Below are 20,492 nucleotides of genomic sequence, written 5' to 3'. Positions count from 1 at the left end.
TGCTGTCGCGCGTGTTTGAGCTCCGATTAGCCTCTTCTTGGAGGAAGAGCGCATGTTTGCATCTGCAAGCACGTTCGTTCACTAATGAACATTTCTTGACGAAGCTGGCCTATCTTAGCGATATATTTGATATATCTTAGCGATACATTTGAGTTAAATGTCCAGTTACAAGGCAAAGACAAGCATCTACCTCACCTAGCAAATAAGATTACTACATTCACCAAAAAAACTTGAGTATGGGACAGGCGCCTCGATCGCGACAGTATTATGCCTTTGAGATTTCTGAGAGAAATCGCTGAAACGTCTGATTGGGAGGCACTCTTGTGATCCCATGTATTAAACAGTAGGCCTACATCACATCCCTGCAAAGTTTATTTCAAAAATATTTCCCAACCAGCAGTGCTCAGTATGACTGGATTATGGATCCATTTAATGTAGCATGTTGGCATTTCATTATATTGTACAATGCTGTATAATGGCCTATGCTTCCTAATATGTTGCTGGAAAACAGAAATATGTGTGTTTAATTTACAATGGCACATTATGTATTTATTTATTATTATATCTGCAGCACCAACTGATTTTAACTCTGCTGAAGAGGATATATTTAGAACTTGTCATTATTTCAATACATTTGACAATTTTAAGCTTGACCTACCACTTTCTTAGAGCGATGAGGGACAGGTGGGGCTGGAGAATGCCCCCTCAAAGTGGGGAATGAAAGAAAAAGTTTGAGAACCACTGATCTAGTTTGTTAACTACCACAGTCATGAGTCGGGTCGCGATAGTCTGTCATTTTTAAAAAGTGGGTCCCCAGAAAAAAAGTTTGACAAACACTGCCTTACAGAAATGACAGGTTTCTGGCAAAGTTGCTGCAAATCTGCCGCAAACATTACATTTTTGTAAGGGTATGGAACAGGTGATGTGGGGATGGGGAGAGCTCACCTGTGTTTGTATGGAACAGGTGATGTGGGGATGGAGAGAGCTCACCTGTGTGTGAGGTGCATGAGGCAGGTGAGTGTGGTCAGGGTCAGAGCTCACCTGTGTGTGAGGTGCATGAGGCAGGTGAGTGTGGTCAGGGTCAGAGCTCACCTGTGTGTGAGGTGCATGAGGCAGGTGAGTGTGGTCAGGGTGATGGTCAGAGCCGAGCCGCAGTACTGGATGTAGCTGAGGCGCTGCTGGTGCGCATGGCTGATATCTGCACCATCAGTCTGCCGAGAGAGACACACCACATCAGAACCACACCGCCAGTCTAGAACAGTCTAGAACAGGGATGGGCAAACTACGGCCCGCGGGCCGGATCCGGCCCGCCAAGCACTTTCATCCGGCCCGCCGAGCATTTCATTTAGGCTAGTTATCAGGCTGCTCGCTATTTTTTTCCTGCGATAGACGTTGGTTAGCTTTACTGCAAACTGCTTTTCACTCTCCTTAGATAACGTTTACAATGTCAATGTCAAAACATCATGTTAAATAGAGATAACATCATGTTAAACTAAGTTAACTCTTAGTTATCTCCTTTGCAGCAGATCTAACGTGAACATATGCAATCCATTTAATTGGGAACGCGTCTGCACTCACGAGAGGGAGAGGGAGAGAGAGCCGCAGGTTCCAGCTGGCTTGTGATTGTTGATAATTGATATCTCCTTATAAGAAAGTTTTAAAAGGAAATCATGAAGGCAACAGTAGTTCCCACTACTGACCATTTAAAAACTGTGAGAGGGCCCAGCCGTAGGTACAGCACTAGCCATAGTGGAGCAGGCAGAAGATCATTGAGAAATAAACGTGAATTAAAGCGACTGTCTTAAAGCGATAGTGTACAATTTATACATTTGTTAAACAGCATAAAATTAGCAGTATTTTTAAAACAAATTAGCAGTATTTTAAAACAAATACTTTTCATTCTAAATTATAGGCTATAAAAAATGTTTTTTTTTAGGCGTGTGGTGTGGGGGGGGGGGGGGGGGGGGGGGTTGTGTGGCCCGCCGGCCAATTTTCAAAACCTAATGTGGCCCTTGAGCCAAAAAGTTTGCCCACCCCTGGTCTAGAACCACACCGCCAGTCTAGAACAGAGTCAGAGTGTGGACTGTAGAACACAGGGTGAGAGTGTGGAACCCAGCTGTAGAACCCAGCTGTAGAACACAGGGTGAGAGTGTGGAACCCAGCTGTAGAACACAGAGACAGAGGGCCCTATGGTGCACCCAACGCCAAGCGCGGCACATGTAGTATGGTAGTGTAGCAGGCTTATTCTTATCTCACATGTAGTATGGTAGTGTAGCAGGCTTATTCTTATCTCACATGTAGTATGGTAGTGTAGCAGGCTTATTCTTATCTCACATGTAGTATGGTAATGTAGCAGGCTTATTCTTATCTCACACCCAGTTCAGTGATGAATGCGGTCCACTTTAATTGAACATAACGCCCACTGATGTGTCAATTAAAGAAAGAGGCGTGGTCTGGCGCATGGTCCACACTAGAAAGAGGCGTGGTCTGGCGCATGGTCCACACTAGAAAGAGGCGTGGTCTGGTGCATGGTCCAAAATCTTGCACCTTCTAAAAATCATAACGCCACTGACCAAGAAAAACCTGGTCTGAAGCGAAAGGCGCATTTAAAGCACAGCTGACGTCACAAGGACGTCACAAGGTGTAAGCAGCCCTTAGCAACAAGTCCCAAACAACTCGTCTGCAAGATAAATATTCTTAAAATATATTCAGTCATTCCAACATTAAATGGCGTAAGTGTTACTTGTTTTCAGGTTATGTTTTCCATTGTAACCCCTTGTCAGTCAATAGTGAAATTAAAATTAATTGTGTAGAACTGTTCTGTCTGTCATAGCTCTTGTATATACAATAGCTATACTACCAGCCATACACAATAGCTATACTACACAAGAGCTATACTACACAATAGCTATATACAATAGCTATACTACACACTAGCTATACTACACAATAGCTATACTACACAATAGCTATACTATACAATATCTATACTACACAAGAGCTATACTACACAATAGCTATACTACATAAGAGCTATACTACACAATATCTATACTACACAAGAGCTATACTACACAATAGCTATACTACACAAGAGCTATACTACCAGCCATACATAAGAGCTATACTACACAAGAGCTATATACAATAGCTATACTACACAATAGCTATACTACACAAAAGCTATACTAGCAGCCGTGGCCTACTGGTTAGCACTTCGGACCTGTAACCAGAGGGTTGCCGGTTTGAACCCCGACCAGTAGGCACGGCTGAAGTGCCCTTGAGCAAGGCACCTAACCCCTCACTGCTCCCCGAGCGCCACTGTTGATGCAGGCAGCTCACTGCGCCGGGATTAGTGTGTGCTTCACCTCACTGTGTGTTCACTGTGTGCTGTGTGTTTTTCACTAATTCACGGATTGGGATAAAAGCAGAGACCAAATTTTCCTCACAGGATCAAAAGAGTATATATACTTATACTTATATACTTACTACACAATAGCTATATACAATAGCTATACTACACAATAGCTATACTACACAAGAGCTTTACTACAAAAGAGCTGTATACAATAGCTATACTACTCAATATCTATACTACACAGGAGCTATACTACACAGTAGCTATACTACACAGTAGCTATACTACACAATAGCTATACTACACAAGAGCTGTATACAATAGCTATACTACACAATATCTATACTACACAAGAGTTATACTACACAAGAGCTATACTACACAATAGCTATACTACACAAGAGCTGTATACAGTAGCTATACTACACAAGAGCTGTATACAGTAGCTATACTACACAAGAGCTATATTCAATAGCTATACTACACACTCCGATGCATGTTTTGGGGTCCGGTTCGCCCTGCCAGGACCTATGTAAGGGATAATGCCCTTCGATGCGTCCATTATCAGAAATAAATGGACGACGCGGAGGCGTGAACCATCCAACGCGAAGCGGAGTCCATTTATTTCTGATAATGGACGAATCGAAGGGCATTATCCCGTTTATACCATGGTCACTTACGAAATAAATAAATATGAAATCAATTATTAATACTAAATGTGTTTTAGAGCTAAAATCGTTAGTTTTTTCAGCTGTTTATCGCAACGCTGTAGAATGTTGATAAGTCACAGCTGAGCAGACTAACACAGGCGTTGTCAAGCAACGTCATAATAATTTTATAGGTGTAGTATATCACTTTTTAAACGACACCCTTTTCAACCTAGACCATGGTATAATTCCCGATAATGACCAGTGTTCTATACATTATCCCTTACATATACAATAGCCATTCTGGGTGCACAGTGCCATTGACAGGGATGCGTTTCTCCCTCTTATAAGTCTGCTGTGTGTGTGTGTGTGTGTGTGTGTGGTTGTGTGTGTGTGTGTGTGTGTGTGTGTGTGTGTGTGTGTGTGTGTGTGTGTGTGTGTGTGTGTGTGTGTGTGTGATGTGTGTGTGTGTATGTGCGTGAGCGTGTGTGTGTGTGTGGTTGTTCACTCACAATGAGAATAGCAAAAAAGCTGAGGTGGTTACAGCTACAATTAAACTCCTCGTCTGTGTGTGAGGTCTTACAGCCAGCTTGACTCCAGTTTCCTGTAGGCACCACAAACACACACAATATGAGTACAAATACACACACACACACTCTCTCTCTCTTTCTCTCTCTCTCTCTCTCTTTCACACACACACACACACACACACACACACACACACACTAGTGAGATATTTACCTTGGTTGTCATCCCAGAACACACACTGCCCTTGGATACTCTTGAGAGGGAGAGAGATTAGATTGTACAATAAATACCCCCCGACACACACACACACACACTATATACACACTACACCAATTTAGCTTCACCAATTTCTAAAACAAACTTTTCGACAAAAAAATAGACACATGATTCAAAACTTAGGTGGTCATGATGACTTCTTTGGACACATCCACTCAGCTCCTGTTGACAGCTTCACATGATTCACATGACACATGATTCAAAACTTAAAACCATGTGTTTAATTGCGAAGATTCAAATTGTAAAACAAATTAATGTGTTTAAACTGGAAGACAGTGCCACTGACAAATGGTGCACTGAAGGAGCAGTTCACATCATATTTGTGTGAAGAGATTTGATGCCATTTTGACAGTTGATAGTTCAAATAGTTGAGGCAGAAGTGCTTGCATTTTCAAATCTTGTGTGATATTTGTGTGATGTTTTGAGAAAAAAGCCATAGTTTCAGAAACAGTGTCTGAACATTTGTTAAAACTGGTCAAGGGATGGAATAGAATGGTCAAGTGATGGAATGGAATGTAGGTGTAGGAATGGAACACTCGTCACTCACACAGTTGGTTCTTCTGAAGGTGATTGTGATTGGCTGAGAGAGATTGCTGACTTCCTGTTCTCCCACCCACACTCCAAGGACCCGTTGCTCCAGGATGTTCCTGCTAGTCTACACACACACACACACACACACACACACACACACCACACACACACACACACACACACACACACACACACACACACACACACACACACACACTATAGGTATATATTATAGATATAGCATATTGGATCTTGAAATCTTGAAATATTCACAGGAATCCATAGAAATTGAATAATCATGACATTTTATCCAATATTAGTTGTGCAGATGTATAGTCCATCTTATACACACTAATTAAATTGAAATAGAAATTGCAACACTGTCCGAAGCGCGTGTCTGAAAACAGCTATAGACATACACATTCCCACATAGACATAAACACTCCTACACGAGCATACACACCTCCCCATAGCTATACTGAATGTGGCAGAGATGCTGAGGTCCTACCTGCCTCTGTGATAACATAGACAAGCTCCATGGTTATGTAACGGGTAGATCAAGTGTACTACATGTCCCAAGATCCCTGCCTATGCTCCAACTTCACCTGGCTGCGAGTCTTACCTGACGTAGGGCATTCGTCTTTTTAAATGAATGACCCCGCGAAAGCTCACCTGTGCTGTCTTGCTGAATGACCCGCGAAAGCTCACCTGTGCTGTCTTGCTGAATGACCCCGCGAAAGCTCACCTGTGCTGTCTTGCTGAATGACCCCGCGAAAGCTCACCTGTGCTGTCTTGCTGAATGACCCCGCGAAAGCTCACCTGTGCTGTCTTGCTGAATGACCCGCGAAAGCTCACCTGTGCTGTCTTGCTGAATGACCCGCGAAAGCTCACCTGTGCTGTCTTGCTGAATGACCCCGCGAAAGCTCACCTGTGCTGTCTTGCTGAATGACCCGCGAAAGCTCACCTGTGCTGTCTTGCTGAATGACCCGTGAAAGCTCACCTGTGCTGTCTTGCTGAATGACCCGTGAAAGCTCACCTGTGCTGTCTTGCTGAATGACCCGTGAAAGCTCACCTGTGCTGTCTTGCTGAATGACCCCGCGAAAGCTCACCTGTGCTGTCTTGCTGGGAGAATTGTTTGGTGTCGGTGTTTGGTGTCTGCTTTCTCGTTGCTGTCCCTCCGAACTCATCTGCTGTACCCTTTGTGTCGTTTTAGTCAACGCGTCTTTGCTCAACCGGGTGTTTTTGCGACTAGTGACTGCGTGCGGTTGTGCCGGTAGCGCACCTCATCTCTGTAGCCTACGGCCTGGCTGTCTTACTGTGGAGATTCTAAGTTCCCGAACCTGGAGGTGTGCCGTTTCCCCGCACCCTCGAACGTCAGCATAAAGCGGTCAATCACTGTTTTCCCCTGGCCACTTTGTACCCAAAGATCGTTATTTTGTTTTGTTGAAAATTGTATGTGTTGTTTGGGTTTTTCTTTGTGTAGCTCTACAAGTTACAGTTACTAACTTTCATGATAGTTGTGGATGCATACTCCAAGTGGCTGGAGGTGTTCAAAATGCCCAACGTCACCTCACAAGCCACCATCACTCTGATCTTAAAAGAGATCTTAAAATCTCCTTGTTACCATCTACTTTCTACGGATTTACTGGCTACTGATTATATCTCGTGAACAAACTGTTGCATAAACTGTTGTTGCTCGAGGCTTTGGATTATCGGACTCTATAACCTTGATCGCCAAACTTTTCTGTCAAACGTTAACGTGAAACATTAAGCCAGCATCAAGGGCTGCAAATAATACCGGGCCAAGGAAACGCTATCTGGAAGAAGAAAGCATCAAATTCCTTCTAACGTCTCTCAAAACTAGTGACTCAATATAAAAGTGAGATTTTCTCAGATTACTTACCCGCTACCTGTGTTCGAGTTATCAAGGAACTGCACGATATCGCTGTTGCTAGCCAACTAGCAAACAAAGTTTAAAAGAAAGTTGACACCGACGAGCCCTCGCCGCGACACGATGCCTCCCCTCAGCTGTGCACCAGGCTGCGACTCATGCGTCCTTCTCAGCGAAAAGATAGTGGAACTCGAATAGCGACCCTCCATCAGATTGAGAAGGATGAACAGTTCCTCGACACCATTCTCTCCGTAAGTAACGTTACCTCTCTTACACACACTAATGCCAGATGCCCTGATTTCACTCTGTCCTCCAATACTTTAACCATGCCATGCACTAATGCAACTTCTGTCCCTGTTGCCTCTCCCCGGCCTCTGCTGAGAACCAAGCCTGCTCTGCTGGCCAGCTCCACTCCACACCAGCCTGAGCCATGGCGTAGAAGCACGGCAGACGGTCCGGACGGCACTCAGGCCCAGCCCAACCTATACGACTGGAAAACCGCTACGCCATTCTGACCGAGGATGAGGAGCCCCTCCTGCCCCCACCTCCCCGGACCTCATCAACCTCCACCCTGGTCATCGGCAGTTCCATGGTTAGAGACCTCTGCATTCCCCCATCGTGTAGCGGTCCCTCCAAGGTCTACTGCTTCCCTGGTGCCAAGGTCCTTGACATCCAGCAGAAACTCCCAAGCATCCTGGCCTGCCACACCAAGGTCAACAACATCATCGTACACGTGGGCACAAACGACATCAGAGATAAGCAGTCAGTAGCACTGCAGGAAAACTACAAAACTCTCATCACCACCCTGATGGGCACAGAAAAACGCTTTGTAATCTCTGGGCCTCTCCCTACCTACAGAAAAGGTGCTGAGAGATGGTCCAGACTGTTCGATCTCCACACCTGGCTCAAACGCTACTGCGCTTCCCTAAGCATCCCCTATGTCAACAACTGGGGCTTGTTCTGGGAGAGGCCCAGTATGCTGAAGCGTGATGGTCTCCACCCAAACCAACATGGAGCCAGGCTACTCTCTGACAACATAGCGTCCACACTGAGGCATTGACATTCTGTAGAAAATATTACAGATTCACGCCCCCCAGGTATTGATTCGAATGGCATTATACATGTGGATGGGTCTGAGAATGTTTTCTGCAGGGTAACATACAATACTACTACCATAGATCAAGCTGCTTCATGCAATAGCATGACTTATGCTTATAGTTCTATTCCAACGTTGATTTCTACCAAACGTATAGTAAAAAGAAAAGACAAATTTAAAACTAGAAACCTAACAAATATTCTTTCCATACCTCAGCATATTCCTCAAAAGCCAGAGGCATTTTCAGCTAACATGGGTTTACTGAATATAGGTGCACTTACTACCAAAACCTTTGCAATCAATTATTTTATTAGTGAAAAACAATTGGATTTTCTGTTTCTTGTTGAAACCTGGCTGACTTCAGACAGCGAAGCTGTTCTTGTTGAAACTTGTCCCCCAAATTATAATTTCTTCCACTCAATTAGACAAGGCAAACGAGGTGGTGGAATTGCCTCCATTCTCTCAAACAAATATAGTTGCACTAAAGTCAACTTTGGTGAATTCGCTTCCTTTGAGTACATTGCCCTCACTCTGAAGGCTGACCCAGCTGTACTTCTATTAACCTTATACCGCCCTCCTAAACTATGGGCTGGCTTTCTCGACCAGTTTTCTGAACTTATGACGCTCATCATCACTAGCTATGATCGGATAATTGTAAATGGCGACTTTAATATTCATGTCAATAAGACAACTGATGCTAAAGCCAGTAAGTTCCTTAATGTGTTAGACAGTTTAGAGCTAAAGCAGCATATTACAGGACCCACCCACAACCTTGGCAACACCCTCGATCTAGTCATTTCTAGAGGGATAGAAGTCACAGACTTATCAGTAAATGATATAAATATGTCTAATCATTATTGTGTATCTTTTAATATAGTACTACATACTCCAAAAATTCATCCCGAAATTGCAATCAAATCGCGACTCTTGGACATTAGAGCAGAACAGCAGTTCATAGCTCTTATAGACTCCATAAATTTAGATATTTTACATCATCCCATTGATCAAATGGTAGAGGCTCTCAATCATGAATTAGGTGCTATGCTTGATAGAGTGGCACCCTTAAAGACTAAAAAAAGGCCCTGTAGCAAACTGACACCTTGGATGAATGAAAATATCCATGATCTAAAAAGATCATGTAGAAAAGCTGAGAGAACATGGAGAAAAACTAAGTTACAGGTTCACCGTGCCATTCTAAAAGAAAAAAATAGCAAATTATAATAGAGCTATTCGGAATGAGAGAAGGAACCACTTCTCTAAGGTAATTGCTGAAAACAGTGGAAACTCTAGGGTGTTGTTCTATACCATTGATAGGCTATTGCATCAAACACCTTTTGATACACTCAGTCAGGCATCCTCTCTAAGATGCGAAGAATTTGCAGACTTCTTCAAAAACAAAGTCATTTCTATAAGGGAGGCTATTGGTAACACAAGTAATATGTTTGATAGTACACCCAAAAACAGCCCCCCAAAATTAAGGTCCTTTAGCACTATTACTCAATCTGAGCTTGGTAAAATTATAACTCAAACCGGCTCCTCAACATGTGTTTTAGATCCAATCCCTACTAGATTCCTCAAAAAAGTATATGATAGCTTAGCTCCCTTTATTCTCAAGGTAATAAATACCTCATTAGAAACAGGTATATTTCCAACTGCTTTTAAAACCGCTGTTGTGAAACCTTTACTTAAAAAGTCAAATCTTGACCATACCAATCTGAGCAACTACAGGCCTATATCAAATCTACCGTTCCTGAGCAAAGTACTTGAAAAAGTTGTTTGTAATCAGTTAAATACCTTCCTCAACGAAAACAGTATCCTTGAAAAATTCCAATCAGGTTTTAGATCAAATCATAGCACAGAAACGGCTCTAGTAAAAATAGTCAATGATCTCAGGCTGGCTACTGACTCAAACAAAGTCTCAATCCTTATTCTTCTGGATTTGAGTGCGGCATTTGACACCATTGATCATAGCATCCTAATTCACCGCCTTGCGAAGTGGGTGGGTCTCTCTGATAATGCTCTAAACTGGTTTCAAACCTACATTACTGGCAGAGATTTTTATATCAGTCTAGGAGATCATGTATCTGAAAAACATGACTTGCCTTTTGGTGTGGCCCAGGGGAGCTGCCTTGGTCCCCTGCTATTTTCCCTATATATGCTTCCATTGGGAAACGTCATAAGTCAGCATAATGTAAACTTCCATAGCTACGCAGATGATACCCAATTGTATATTTCTGTGGAGCCAACTAACCCAGATGGCCTTTGCTCCCTCACTGCATGCCTAACCTCCATTAATCAGTGGATGAGCAAACATTTTCTGAAACTAAATGATGACAAAACAGAGGTACTTTTGGTGGGACCAAAACTAAAGCGAGATATTGTTCTTAGTAATATGGGGAACTTGGCACACCAGGTCAAACCAAAAGTAACAAGCCTCGGTGTCATCTTAGATGCAGTTAAGTTTTAAGCCCCATATCAGTAAAGTTACTCAGACAGCCTATTTCCACTTGAGAAACATTGCCAAAGTGCGGCCCTTTTTAACTCAACAAGATGCAGAAAAACTAATTCACGCCTTTATCACTAGCAGGTTAGACTACTGCAATGCACTTTTCACTGGTCTTCCCAAAAAACATCTAAAGAAATTGGCACTCAACACATCACCCCTGTGTTGGCTGAACTGTACTGGCTCCCTATTTCCTATAGAATTGATTTTAAGGTTATGTTAATTACTTACAAAGCTCTGAATGGCATAGCACCTTCATATATCTCTGAGCTTCTAATATCTTATCAACCACAAAGGAAACTTCGATCATCCAATTCTAATCTTTTAATCGTACCCAAAGTGCTCCACAAGCAAAGTGGAGAAGCTGCTTTTATCCATTATGCCCCCAAACTATGGAACACCCTGCCTCTGTACATCAAGCAGGCGAGTTCAGTAAATATTTTTAAAAAAGATCTGAAAACATACCTGTACAGGAAAGCTTTTAGTTAACTCGTCTTATCCTGTAGACTACTTTTTCAGATTATTCTACATCTGCTGCTATTGGAGGGCGCAGCCAGCCAGAAGCAGATGGGCTCCCCCTATTAAGTCAGGTTCTGCTCAAGGGTTCTTCCTGGAATATGGGAGTTTTTCCTTGCCACAGTTGCCATATGGCGTGCTTGTGGGGGGTAAGAGGGTTAAGGCTGCCAGTCTTATGACATGTTATTTTCTATATTTTTGATATGTTGCTGAGTGGATCATAAACGGCCCCAGCAATGAAGAAATGTGATTGATAATGACTGACTGACTATTATTGTGTTACATGCTTCACTTTGAGCTGCATTCTGTGTATGAAAGGTGCTATACAAATAAAGCTTATTATTATTATTATTATTATTATTATTATTATTATTAACCGTGAAGTAGGAGCTGTGATAACATAGACAGGCGCCATGGTTACAAAGGCTCCATGGTTACAAAGGCTCCATGGTTACAAAGGGCACCACTAACCGTGAAGTAGGAGCTGTTGATTACGGAGGTGGTCATGATGACCTCGTTGGACGCGTCCACTCGGCTCCTGTTGACAGCTTCAGAAGGGACCCGCACCCTGTGGCCGTAATATGTGTCCATGCGGCCCTAGTGGGAATCAAATAGGTTTCAACTTTCATACAGCGAACTGCAGTCATAATGAAATACAGGGAAGTACTGTCTGTTTGGGGACTAACAGGTATAACCCTGTTTAATTTCCTCTGTGATATAACTGCCCCTGAGGTATACCCATGACTAACTGCTCCTGAGGTATATCCCTGACTAACTGCCCCTGAGGTATACCCATGACTAACTGCCCCTGAGGTATATCCAGGGTTCTAAATTAACACCCGCCAACCTGCCAAAGGCGGGTTAAAATTCATTTTGGCGGGTGTTCATAAAAACGTACTAGCCAGTTTGGCCGGTGATGCATGAGGCACTGTTCTTGGTCATATATCCCCTGGCAGTACTTCCTACATTTCCCATGACCACTGTGCCGTAATGCTACGTAAAGTTTGCAGTGAAACCAGCGTGAGAGACCATGGAGCGTCTACCAGAAAACACAAGGAATTAGAAGAAGAACGAACGGAGCCAGAGCAGAGCATAGACTAAAAGAGGAGGGAGTTAGCCAGTAAAGCAAAGTAAAAAGTACATAACACTTGTACAGTGGGCAGTGCTTCGACTTGGCCAGCTTCACTCGCGGTCCGCGCGTGGGATCATGTGGTATCACGAGACTTTAATTTGTATTTTTCCAGTGAGATGCTGCAACAACCCAAACAACCGGTAGATGGCTCAAGTGAGCAGGGTGTCTCGTAAAAAGAAATGGAGCCTGGAAAACCCTACACAGACTTCACTACAGACTTTAGCAGACTGGTTTAGAAATAATTTAATAGCCAGAAATATGCCTGCCCTGCCCTAATAAAGAAATATTTGGTTAACTGCAAGTGAATCCCGTTTGCAGCCGTAGAAGAAACGCAGGACAAATTAAACGTTCTGGTTTTCTCCGAGTGCAACGATGATAGACAGACATCATTTGGACAAAATATAGAGCATATTAACCTCCATTGCTCAGCCAAATGCCTTCCTTTTACGTCCTGTTATCACGGAGTTACAGGCAATGGTCACTTCATTGTTCATGGTTTACTTCATTAGCGGTTTATTTTTTTGATTATTAAAGAGTGTTTTTCATTTAAAGGTTTGACTTTGTGCTTATTCAGTAGAGCATTTAGTGCTCTTCCCAATCCCAGACGTTCACATTGCATGTTTGTTTGTAATGGATGCAACCGCGAGATAGGCTACGCGTTTGACGGCAATGAGTTGTTAGACATGAACCAAGACATATAGCCCAGCAGCAATCTAGGGACTGTTCGTTATTTATTGAAGGGGCCATCGGAGGAATTTTGAGTGCTTCAGTCAAAAGTTGCATGACCCTCCCTTGCCTGCTAGAAATTGTTCAATGACCCTCCGACAGAATTGTTAAAAAAGACATGACCCTCCCCTTGCCAATTGTCGCATGTCTTCCGCCCGCGCTGATTTGCGCCACAGCCACACACTGTGATAACATTCTTAAATCAATCTTTCCCGTGAGCACAAATAATCATATGTGATTAATAATATGACAAACTAGATGTACCGCAGAGCGGTACAAAATATGACCGCCGCCCAGTCCAGCACATTTTTTCCACAAAAAGAAATCACGCTGAAAGGCCTATATGATTCTAACTGTCTCACTAAATTGCATTATCCACACTCAATTCTCACTGGTATCTGCTAGACAACAAGTACCAAAACATGATTAGTTCATAGATTTCACTAGAGCCCGACCGATAAAGGATTTTGAAGGCTGATACCGATACAAATATTTGTTGATTTAAAAACCCGATATTCCGATATATCGGCCGATATATATATATTTTTTCAGAAACGCGAAACAAAACATTAACAGATTTCCCTAACATTAGTTATTTGTAGTTATTTATGAGTATTGACTAAAATAATATGATAATGCATTTTAAAAACAGACTTGTTTATTTTTAAATAATATTGTCACAGTGGAACATCGAAATATATTAAAGTTCTGATAAATAAAATGTATAAAAATAGAAACTTAAGATATTAAACTTAGTCTTTTGAACCAAAACACAATAACAACAACAACCAAATCAAAGTTACCAGTATTAAAAGACTTGGTAAGCTTCATAAATATAACTTTGAACTAAGACTTAATTACAAAAAATAATGATGACATTATTACTATCATCATCATTTGTATTATCATTAAACAAGATAAAGGTCACTCCTAAATGTTTGCGTGTGTAATAATTAGTCCCTATTGCCTTATAAGCTACCTTATAATTACAATGTCAGCTTGCTTATCCCTTTACCTGCACTTTTAAAATTATTTCCATCAAGCTACATCAAACCATTTTCAATCATCAGTTGCTGCCTGCCTTCTAAAACCTACTATTTAGTGATCTAAATCCATTATGTAACTTGTTAAAGGAACACGCCACCCAATGTCAGTAGTAATATATGTTCTTACCTTAACTTTCATGAGTTGAGTCATACCTCTCCCGTGTCCGTACGTGCACTCAAACGCTCTGGTGCGCGGCTGGACTGTGTTAGCATGTTGCTATGCTAGCGGGCTTTGACGGCAACTAAGCGTAGAAGTAATCAAAAACATCCACGTTTTACCGACTTAAATACAGTTGCACGAGTAGTTGATAGAAATGCTACGGCCACGCAACATGAAACGTGGCGATTTTCCAAGCGAATAAACCGGAGAACTACAATGTGTGGCGCAATAGCACTTGGGAGTACTTCGACCTAGCGTAGTAGTATTGTTAACACCTAATTGTAGATCCTATCCACCACAGAGTTTAGAATCCATGCTGGATCGACCCTCAGCCTCTCCCTCCCCTCTGAGCGAGAGAGAGGCACACACACTAGATGCGCTGATGGGCTATTATTTCAACCATAACTGCATAGCAAAACTTATCATCCATCAGCCATCCATCCAGCGTTTTTTGACCAATCTTCGAAATGGCACCCGCCCACCATCCGCTGGTTGTTTTAATGTAGGGGGTGATGCAGCGCTGCTGACGTGAGGCTAGGAAGCCCTTGCCTGTTCTAGGAAGACTGATCCAATGCAGCAAATATATTAAAAGGCTAAAGTCGTACATTGGCTATGTTGTAGCCTATCCCCAGAATATCAGCAGCAAACTCAGTCTCTGTCTTGCAAAACAGTCTCCAAATAAAACGCACATCGGCCTGTTGCCTATATGCCAGCTTGTGACAATATATCGTCCAAAATGCTTGATTGCATTGCATTCTCCACATTTTTAGCTACATTTTCATGTACCACATCAGCATTTTTGTTCAGTAAATCTTTTGTAAATTGCTTTAAAATGAATTGCGCTGTCTGTCTGAAAAAGACGCGCTCGTGCAGTCAAAATGAATGGGAGTCTTCAGAACAGGCTTTCAGTCACCCTGACATAACAGTGTGTAAAGTAGCCTATAATGTGAATGACTTGTTATTTTATCAAGGATTTCTTTCTTTTTGCAAAAAATAAAGTACAATAGGCATTAATTAGTAGGCCAGGAGCATGTTGAAATTATGTGGCAAATTGCGTTTTTTATTACAATGATAAAATTGTAAAAGGACGTGACGAAGCTGAGGCAAGCCAGGCAATAGGCCTATAGGCCCGACGGTAATTGTAAAGCAATTTACAAAAGATTCACTGAACAAAAATGCTGATGTGGTACATGAAAATGTAGCTAAAAATGTGGAGAATGCAATGCAATCAAGCATTTTGGACGATATATTTTCACAAGCTGGCAGAAAAGGCAACAGGCCGATGTGCGTTTTATTTGGAGACTGTTTTGCGAGACAGAGACTGAGTTTGCTGCTGATATTCTGGGGATAGGCTACAACATAGCCAATGTACGACTTTAGCCTTTTAATATATTTGCTGCATTGGATCAGTCTTCCTAGAACAGGCAAGGGCTTTCTAGCCTCACGTCAGCAGCGCTGCATCACCCATATAGCCTATATATATATAGGGGAGAACCGGCACAATTGTAACACTTTTTTATTTTTCCAATTCAAACTCGATTTACACAAAGACGATAGACTTGAGAGTTGTGAAATTTGACCAGAACAGAGTCGTACATGTCTACTCCATGAAAGTTGAAACAGAATTTAAAAAAGATGTTATAGTTTGTCAATAATTTAACTTAACAGCCATAAAAAAGTGCGGTACAGTTGTAACAGTAGCGTCATGAATGTAACAGTGCTAAAATCGTGAATCCTATAACATATTTTAACACAAAACAGTGCTGGGTTAAACAAAGAGCATCTGTTTTCATATAAAATCAAGAAAAAAAGTCCAAATGTATGACTGTTAAAGCTAATTTATTGCATTATTGATTAGCCATTGCAGACCATATTACGGTGTTATAGCTCACAATAACCTTTAAATATGCTTATTTTGGCCATATCCACTTGATAAAACCAGTAAATATAGTTGATAAACTGCTTATTTCTTACATGTCTGAAGCATTTGGTCCAACAGTGATATTTCAAGTTGCTGTGTTAACTTTAATTGGGTGATGGCGGCACAAAAATCATAATCCATAACTCGCAATGAGAATGTTCGTGCATTCGCGATAAAATCAGTTCATTTTGCCATAGAGACTGGTGTTACAACTGACCCGCACAGGTCATGTTTTTATTTTCATTTAATTGCATGTGCTGTGACTACATAAATCAAATAGGACTCATGTTAACTTGAAACAGAGGGACTGAAGATATGAATGACATGTGATTGAAGTCCACACGCTCAAATTTCACAAAGCAAACTTAAACAAACAGTTGCGGTTAAAAATAAATAAAAAATCGCGATGCTTGAATTTTGCACCTTTTTGCTTAATATCTCTGGTCGTATTTATAGTAGACCATTCATATTTGGATGGCTGTAAGATTATACATAATTACATGATATGTGTCTGTTTACGTTTCCGTAGCTACACCATATCTTGAGAATAAAACACTGTTACATTTGTACCGCTGTTACAATTGTACCAGTTCTCCCCTACATTAAAACAACCAGCGGATGGTGGGCGGGTGCCGTTTCGAAAATTGGTCAAAAAACTTTGGTGTTGATGGATGGCTGATGGATGATAAGTTTTGCTATGCAGTTATGGTTGAAATAATAGCCCATCAGCGCATCTCTAGTGTGTGTGCCTCTCTCTCGCTCAGAGGGGAGGGAGAGGCTGAGGGTCGATCCAGCATGGATTCTAAACTCTGTGGTGGATAGGATCTACAATTAGGTGTTAACAATACTACTACGCTAGGTCGAAGTACTCCCAAGTGCTATTGCGCCACACATTGTAGTTCTCCGGTTTATTCGCTTGGAAAATCGCCACGTTTCATGTTGCGTGGCCGTAGCATTTCTATCAACTACTCGTGCAACTGTATTTAAGTCGGTAAAACGTGGATGTTTTTGATTACTTCTACGCTTAGTTGCCGTCAAAGCCCGCTAGCATAGCAACATGCTAACACAGTCCAGCCGCGCACCAGAGCGTTTGAGTGCACGTACGGACACGGGAGAGGTATGACTCAACTCGTGAAAGTTAAGGTAAGAACATATATTACTACTGACATTGGGTGGCGTGTTCCTTTAATGCTGCGGCTGAACGACAGTCTGAAACGCACACTTGGCGTCATTGGATTTCACACACGTTTAAAAGAAAAGCTAACTTTTATGCACAAGCTACGTTTGATACTTTTTCTCTATGTCTAAATGTTCACTCCTCGCACGTCTAACTTACATTTTACAATGCAGGGACTGTTACTACAGATATACTAGTTATAAATACAGAAATCATTACTTTATTAGGCAGAATAAGTTCGTTGTGGTTTCCAAGCTCATTAATGTTAACGTTAGCGGTCTTCCACTGATATTCATGGCATTAGCTAGCTTTGTGGTTAGCTAGTCTATGATGAGCCATAATTTAGCAATGGATAACGTCATACTGCAAATTGTAAAACATACGCTTTCAAAATAACAGGCCGGGGAGAGATGATACGTCTCACTGCTATAACTGTCACGCTATTAAAGAAATAGAGTCATATTCAGTCACATTGTCAAAAGTTAAAAGGACAGACAGTCAACTACACTGTAACAATGTAACTTAATTACTAGCTAATTCCGCTTCACTCGGCTTATTTAACAGCAGCAAAACTGGACATTGTTTTCACGAATTTTGTCATGCTTACTTGAGTGAAGAGAACTGATGGGGATGTTCTTTTCAATTGTTATACCAAATCACCATGAACACACTTAACTGATGATCTCTCTCGTGGATAACTGGTTCTCTCTGCCCGACTCTGGCTGGATCAGCAGGTTGCAGGATGTGTGGCGCGTTATAAACGAGTGTTGCCAGCAGGGACGGTGTAGAGTGCCCTCTGGTGGACAAACTATACAACGCCAACACTCATGACATGGTTGAAGGGTGTTTCGTCCGTTTTTATTTTATTTTTAAAATAGTCATTTATCGGCCATTATAAATGCCGATACCGATAGTTTGGAAAATGCCTAATATCAGCCGATAATATCGGCTCGCCGATAAATCGGTCGGGCTCTAGATTTCACATGTAAAATTCATTTTATACAACCCCACCTCCATCTTGCCTGTTCATAATTCTGAGAAATTCTTGATTGTTTGTGTTATGTTTATGTTATGTGTGTGGGTGTGTGTGTGTGAGTGTGTGTGTGTGTGTGCGTGCTTGTGTGTGTGCCTGCGTATGTGTCTGTGCATGGAAGCGTACATATGTCTACTGTGTGAGTATGTGTCATACGTATGATTACTGTGTGTGTGTGTGTGTGTGTATCTGTTTGTGCACATGTGCGCACATGAAATGGGTTAACATGACCCCTGGAGGCAAATATACGGAAAAAAATGGTCATCCTAGGCCCTACAGTTCTCAAGATATTCACAGAGAACTGTGTCTGGCCTACCCTCCTTTCGGGGGGTCCAGTCCAGCGGGGGGGCTACAGATCAAAACGAAAAATGACGGTTCCATGCTATCCATGTGGGGGTACATGCCCACCAAGTTTTGTGTACCCCGGTCTTTCAGTGTCCCGGGAATCCTTGTTGGTGTACGTCACTAAATGTACACATAAATTGTTTTATTGTAAGGCCCCCCATGAACGAAAGTACACAAAACTTGGCATGCATTCGGAGGGTGTCATAATGATCCTACACTTTCAATTTCATGCAGTTTTGACCATGTCAGCCAGAGATATTGTGATGAAAACACCTAATTTTTTGCTTTTTAATTTTTTAACTAGGTGGCGCTATACATGAAATAAGTGGTAATGGGATGGGTTGACATGGCCCCTTGAGATCAACATACAAAAAAAAGGTGGACCTCCTAGGCCCTACGGTTCTCGAGATATTCACAGAAAACTGTCTCCGGCCACCTACAGGCCAGTTGGTGTATAGTAACATAAATTAATTTATTGTGTGGCCCCCCATGAACGGAATTCCACGAAACTTGGCGTGCATTCAGAGGGTGTCATAATGATCCTACACTTCCAATTTCGTGCAGTTCTGACTAAGTTAGGTCACAGATACCTGCGATTACAACACCTCATTTTTACTTTTTTGTGTTTAACTAGGTGGTGCTATACATGAAATGAGTGGTTATGGAATGGGTTTACATGGCACCTTGAGATCAACATACAAAAAAAAAATGGTCCTCCTAAACCTTACGGTTCTCGAGATATTCACAGAAAACTGTGTCTGCCCTACCCTCCTTTCGGGGGGTGCAGTCCAGCGGGGGGGCTACAGATCAAAACGAAAAACGATGGTTCCATGCTATCCATATGGGGTTACATGCCCACCAAGTTTCGTCTACCCCGGTCTTTCAGTGTCCCGGGAATCATTGACGGAAATTTGGACATGCGAAAAAGAAAAAAAAAAAAAAAAAAAAAAATCTGACTAAACCTATATGACCGCCGCTTCGCTGCGCGGCGGTCATAATAATCCATGTGCATGGGGACCGAAACAATGCATGCCAACTTTTTCCGTGTTTCTCACGTATTTTAACTTCCCCCGCTGTCTTACCGTTTTAATGTTTTCCCTTAGAATATCCCATATTTTAATACTCTCATAACAGCCCTGCCATCGGGCCTGTCTCTTTATTGCCCTGTTGCTACCCCTTGCCCTACCAACGAAACAGATGTCTTCAAATCAATTCCTTGCTTGAAGGCGAACTTAGAGTGATGTTAACCTATTTATGTTTAATGGCGTGATTGTGGTGAGAGCACGATTCATTGGCGCTTGCATGTTCGGCCTTATGTCTACGTGCGCACCTGAGGCTACTCAGCTACTAGAGAAATAATTTCCCCTGTTTGTATGTTCACTCCCTATAAGTTGGCCTATAACTTACCAACTCTGCACTGTAGACCTTAACTGGCTATTTATATTTTTCTGTGAAATAAGCAAATGTATTTGTTCAACTTTATGAAGCAGAATTACGCACTAGGCTACTTGGAACATAACACATTTGACAAAGGAATATTAACTTTCAGTGTTTTACGATGTCTTTGTCATGGGGAAGTTTTTTTTCCCCATGCATTTATTAGGCT

The 20,492-nt window shown here is 42.0% G+C and overlaps 1 protein-coding gene across 2 annotated transcripts in view; it reads right to left on the bottom strand.

The window, feature by feature from the left end:
* The window catches only part of adgrg3 (adhesion G protein-coupled receptor G3), an 80,076-nt gene that overhangs the window by 27,689 nt on the left and 31,895 nt on the right, over positions 1-20,492 (bottom strand). For both annotated transcript variants that reach the window (XM_076291476.1, XM_076291477.1), the window contains exons 5-9: positions 11,818-11,943; positions 5,357-5,464; positions 4,747-4,786; positions 4,518-4,609; positions 1,093-1,211 (exon numbers count right to left, since the gene is read on the bottom strand). In XM_076291476.1, the coding sequence (XP_076147591.1) occupies positions 1,093-1,211; positions 4,518-4,609; positions 4,747-4,786; positions 5,357-5,464; positions 11,818-11,943 (485 nt within the window). The remainder of the gene's footprint in view (positions 1-1,092; positions 1,212-4,517; positions 4,610-4,746; positions 4,787-5,356; positions 5,465-11,817; positions 11,944-20,492) is intronic.

This window comes from Alosa pseudoharengus, unplaced genomic scaffold, assembly GCF_046254945.1.
Source record: "Alosa pseudoharengus isolate Yale_2024_CS ecotype anadromous, Long Island Sound unplaced genomic scaffold, YU_APseudo_1.1 YU_APseudo_1.1_scf_19, whole genome shotgun sequence".
Lineage (NCBI taxonomy): Eukaryota > Metazoa > Chordata > Actinopteri > Clupeiformes > Clupeidae > Alosa > Alosa pseudoharengus.
Note: the sequence above shows the minus strand (reverse complement) of the source record. Positions and strands in the feature narration are given on the sequence as shown.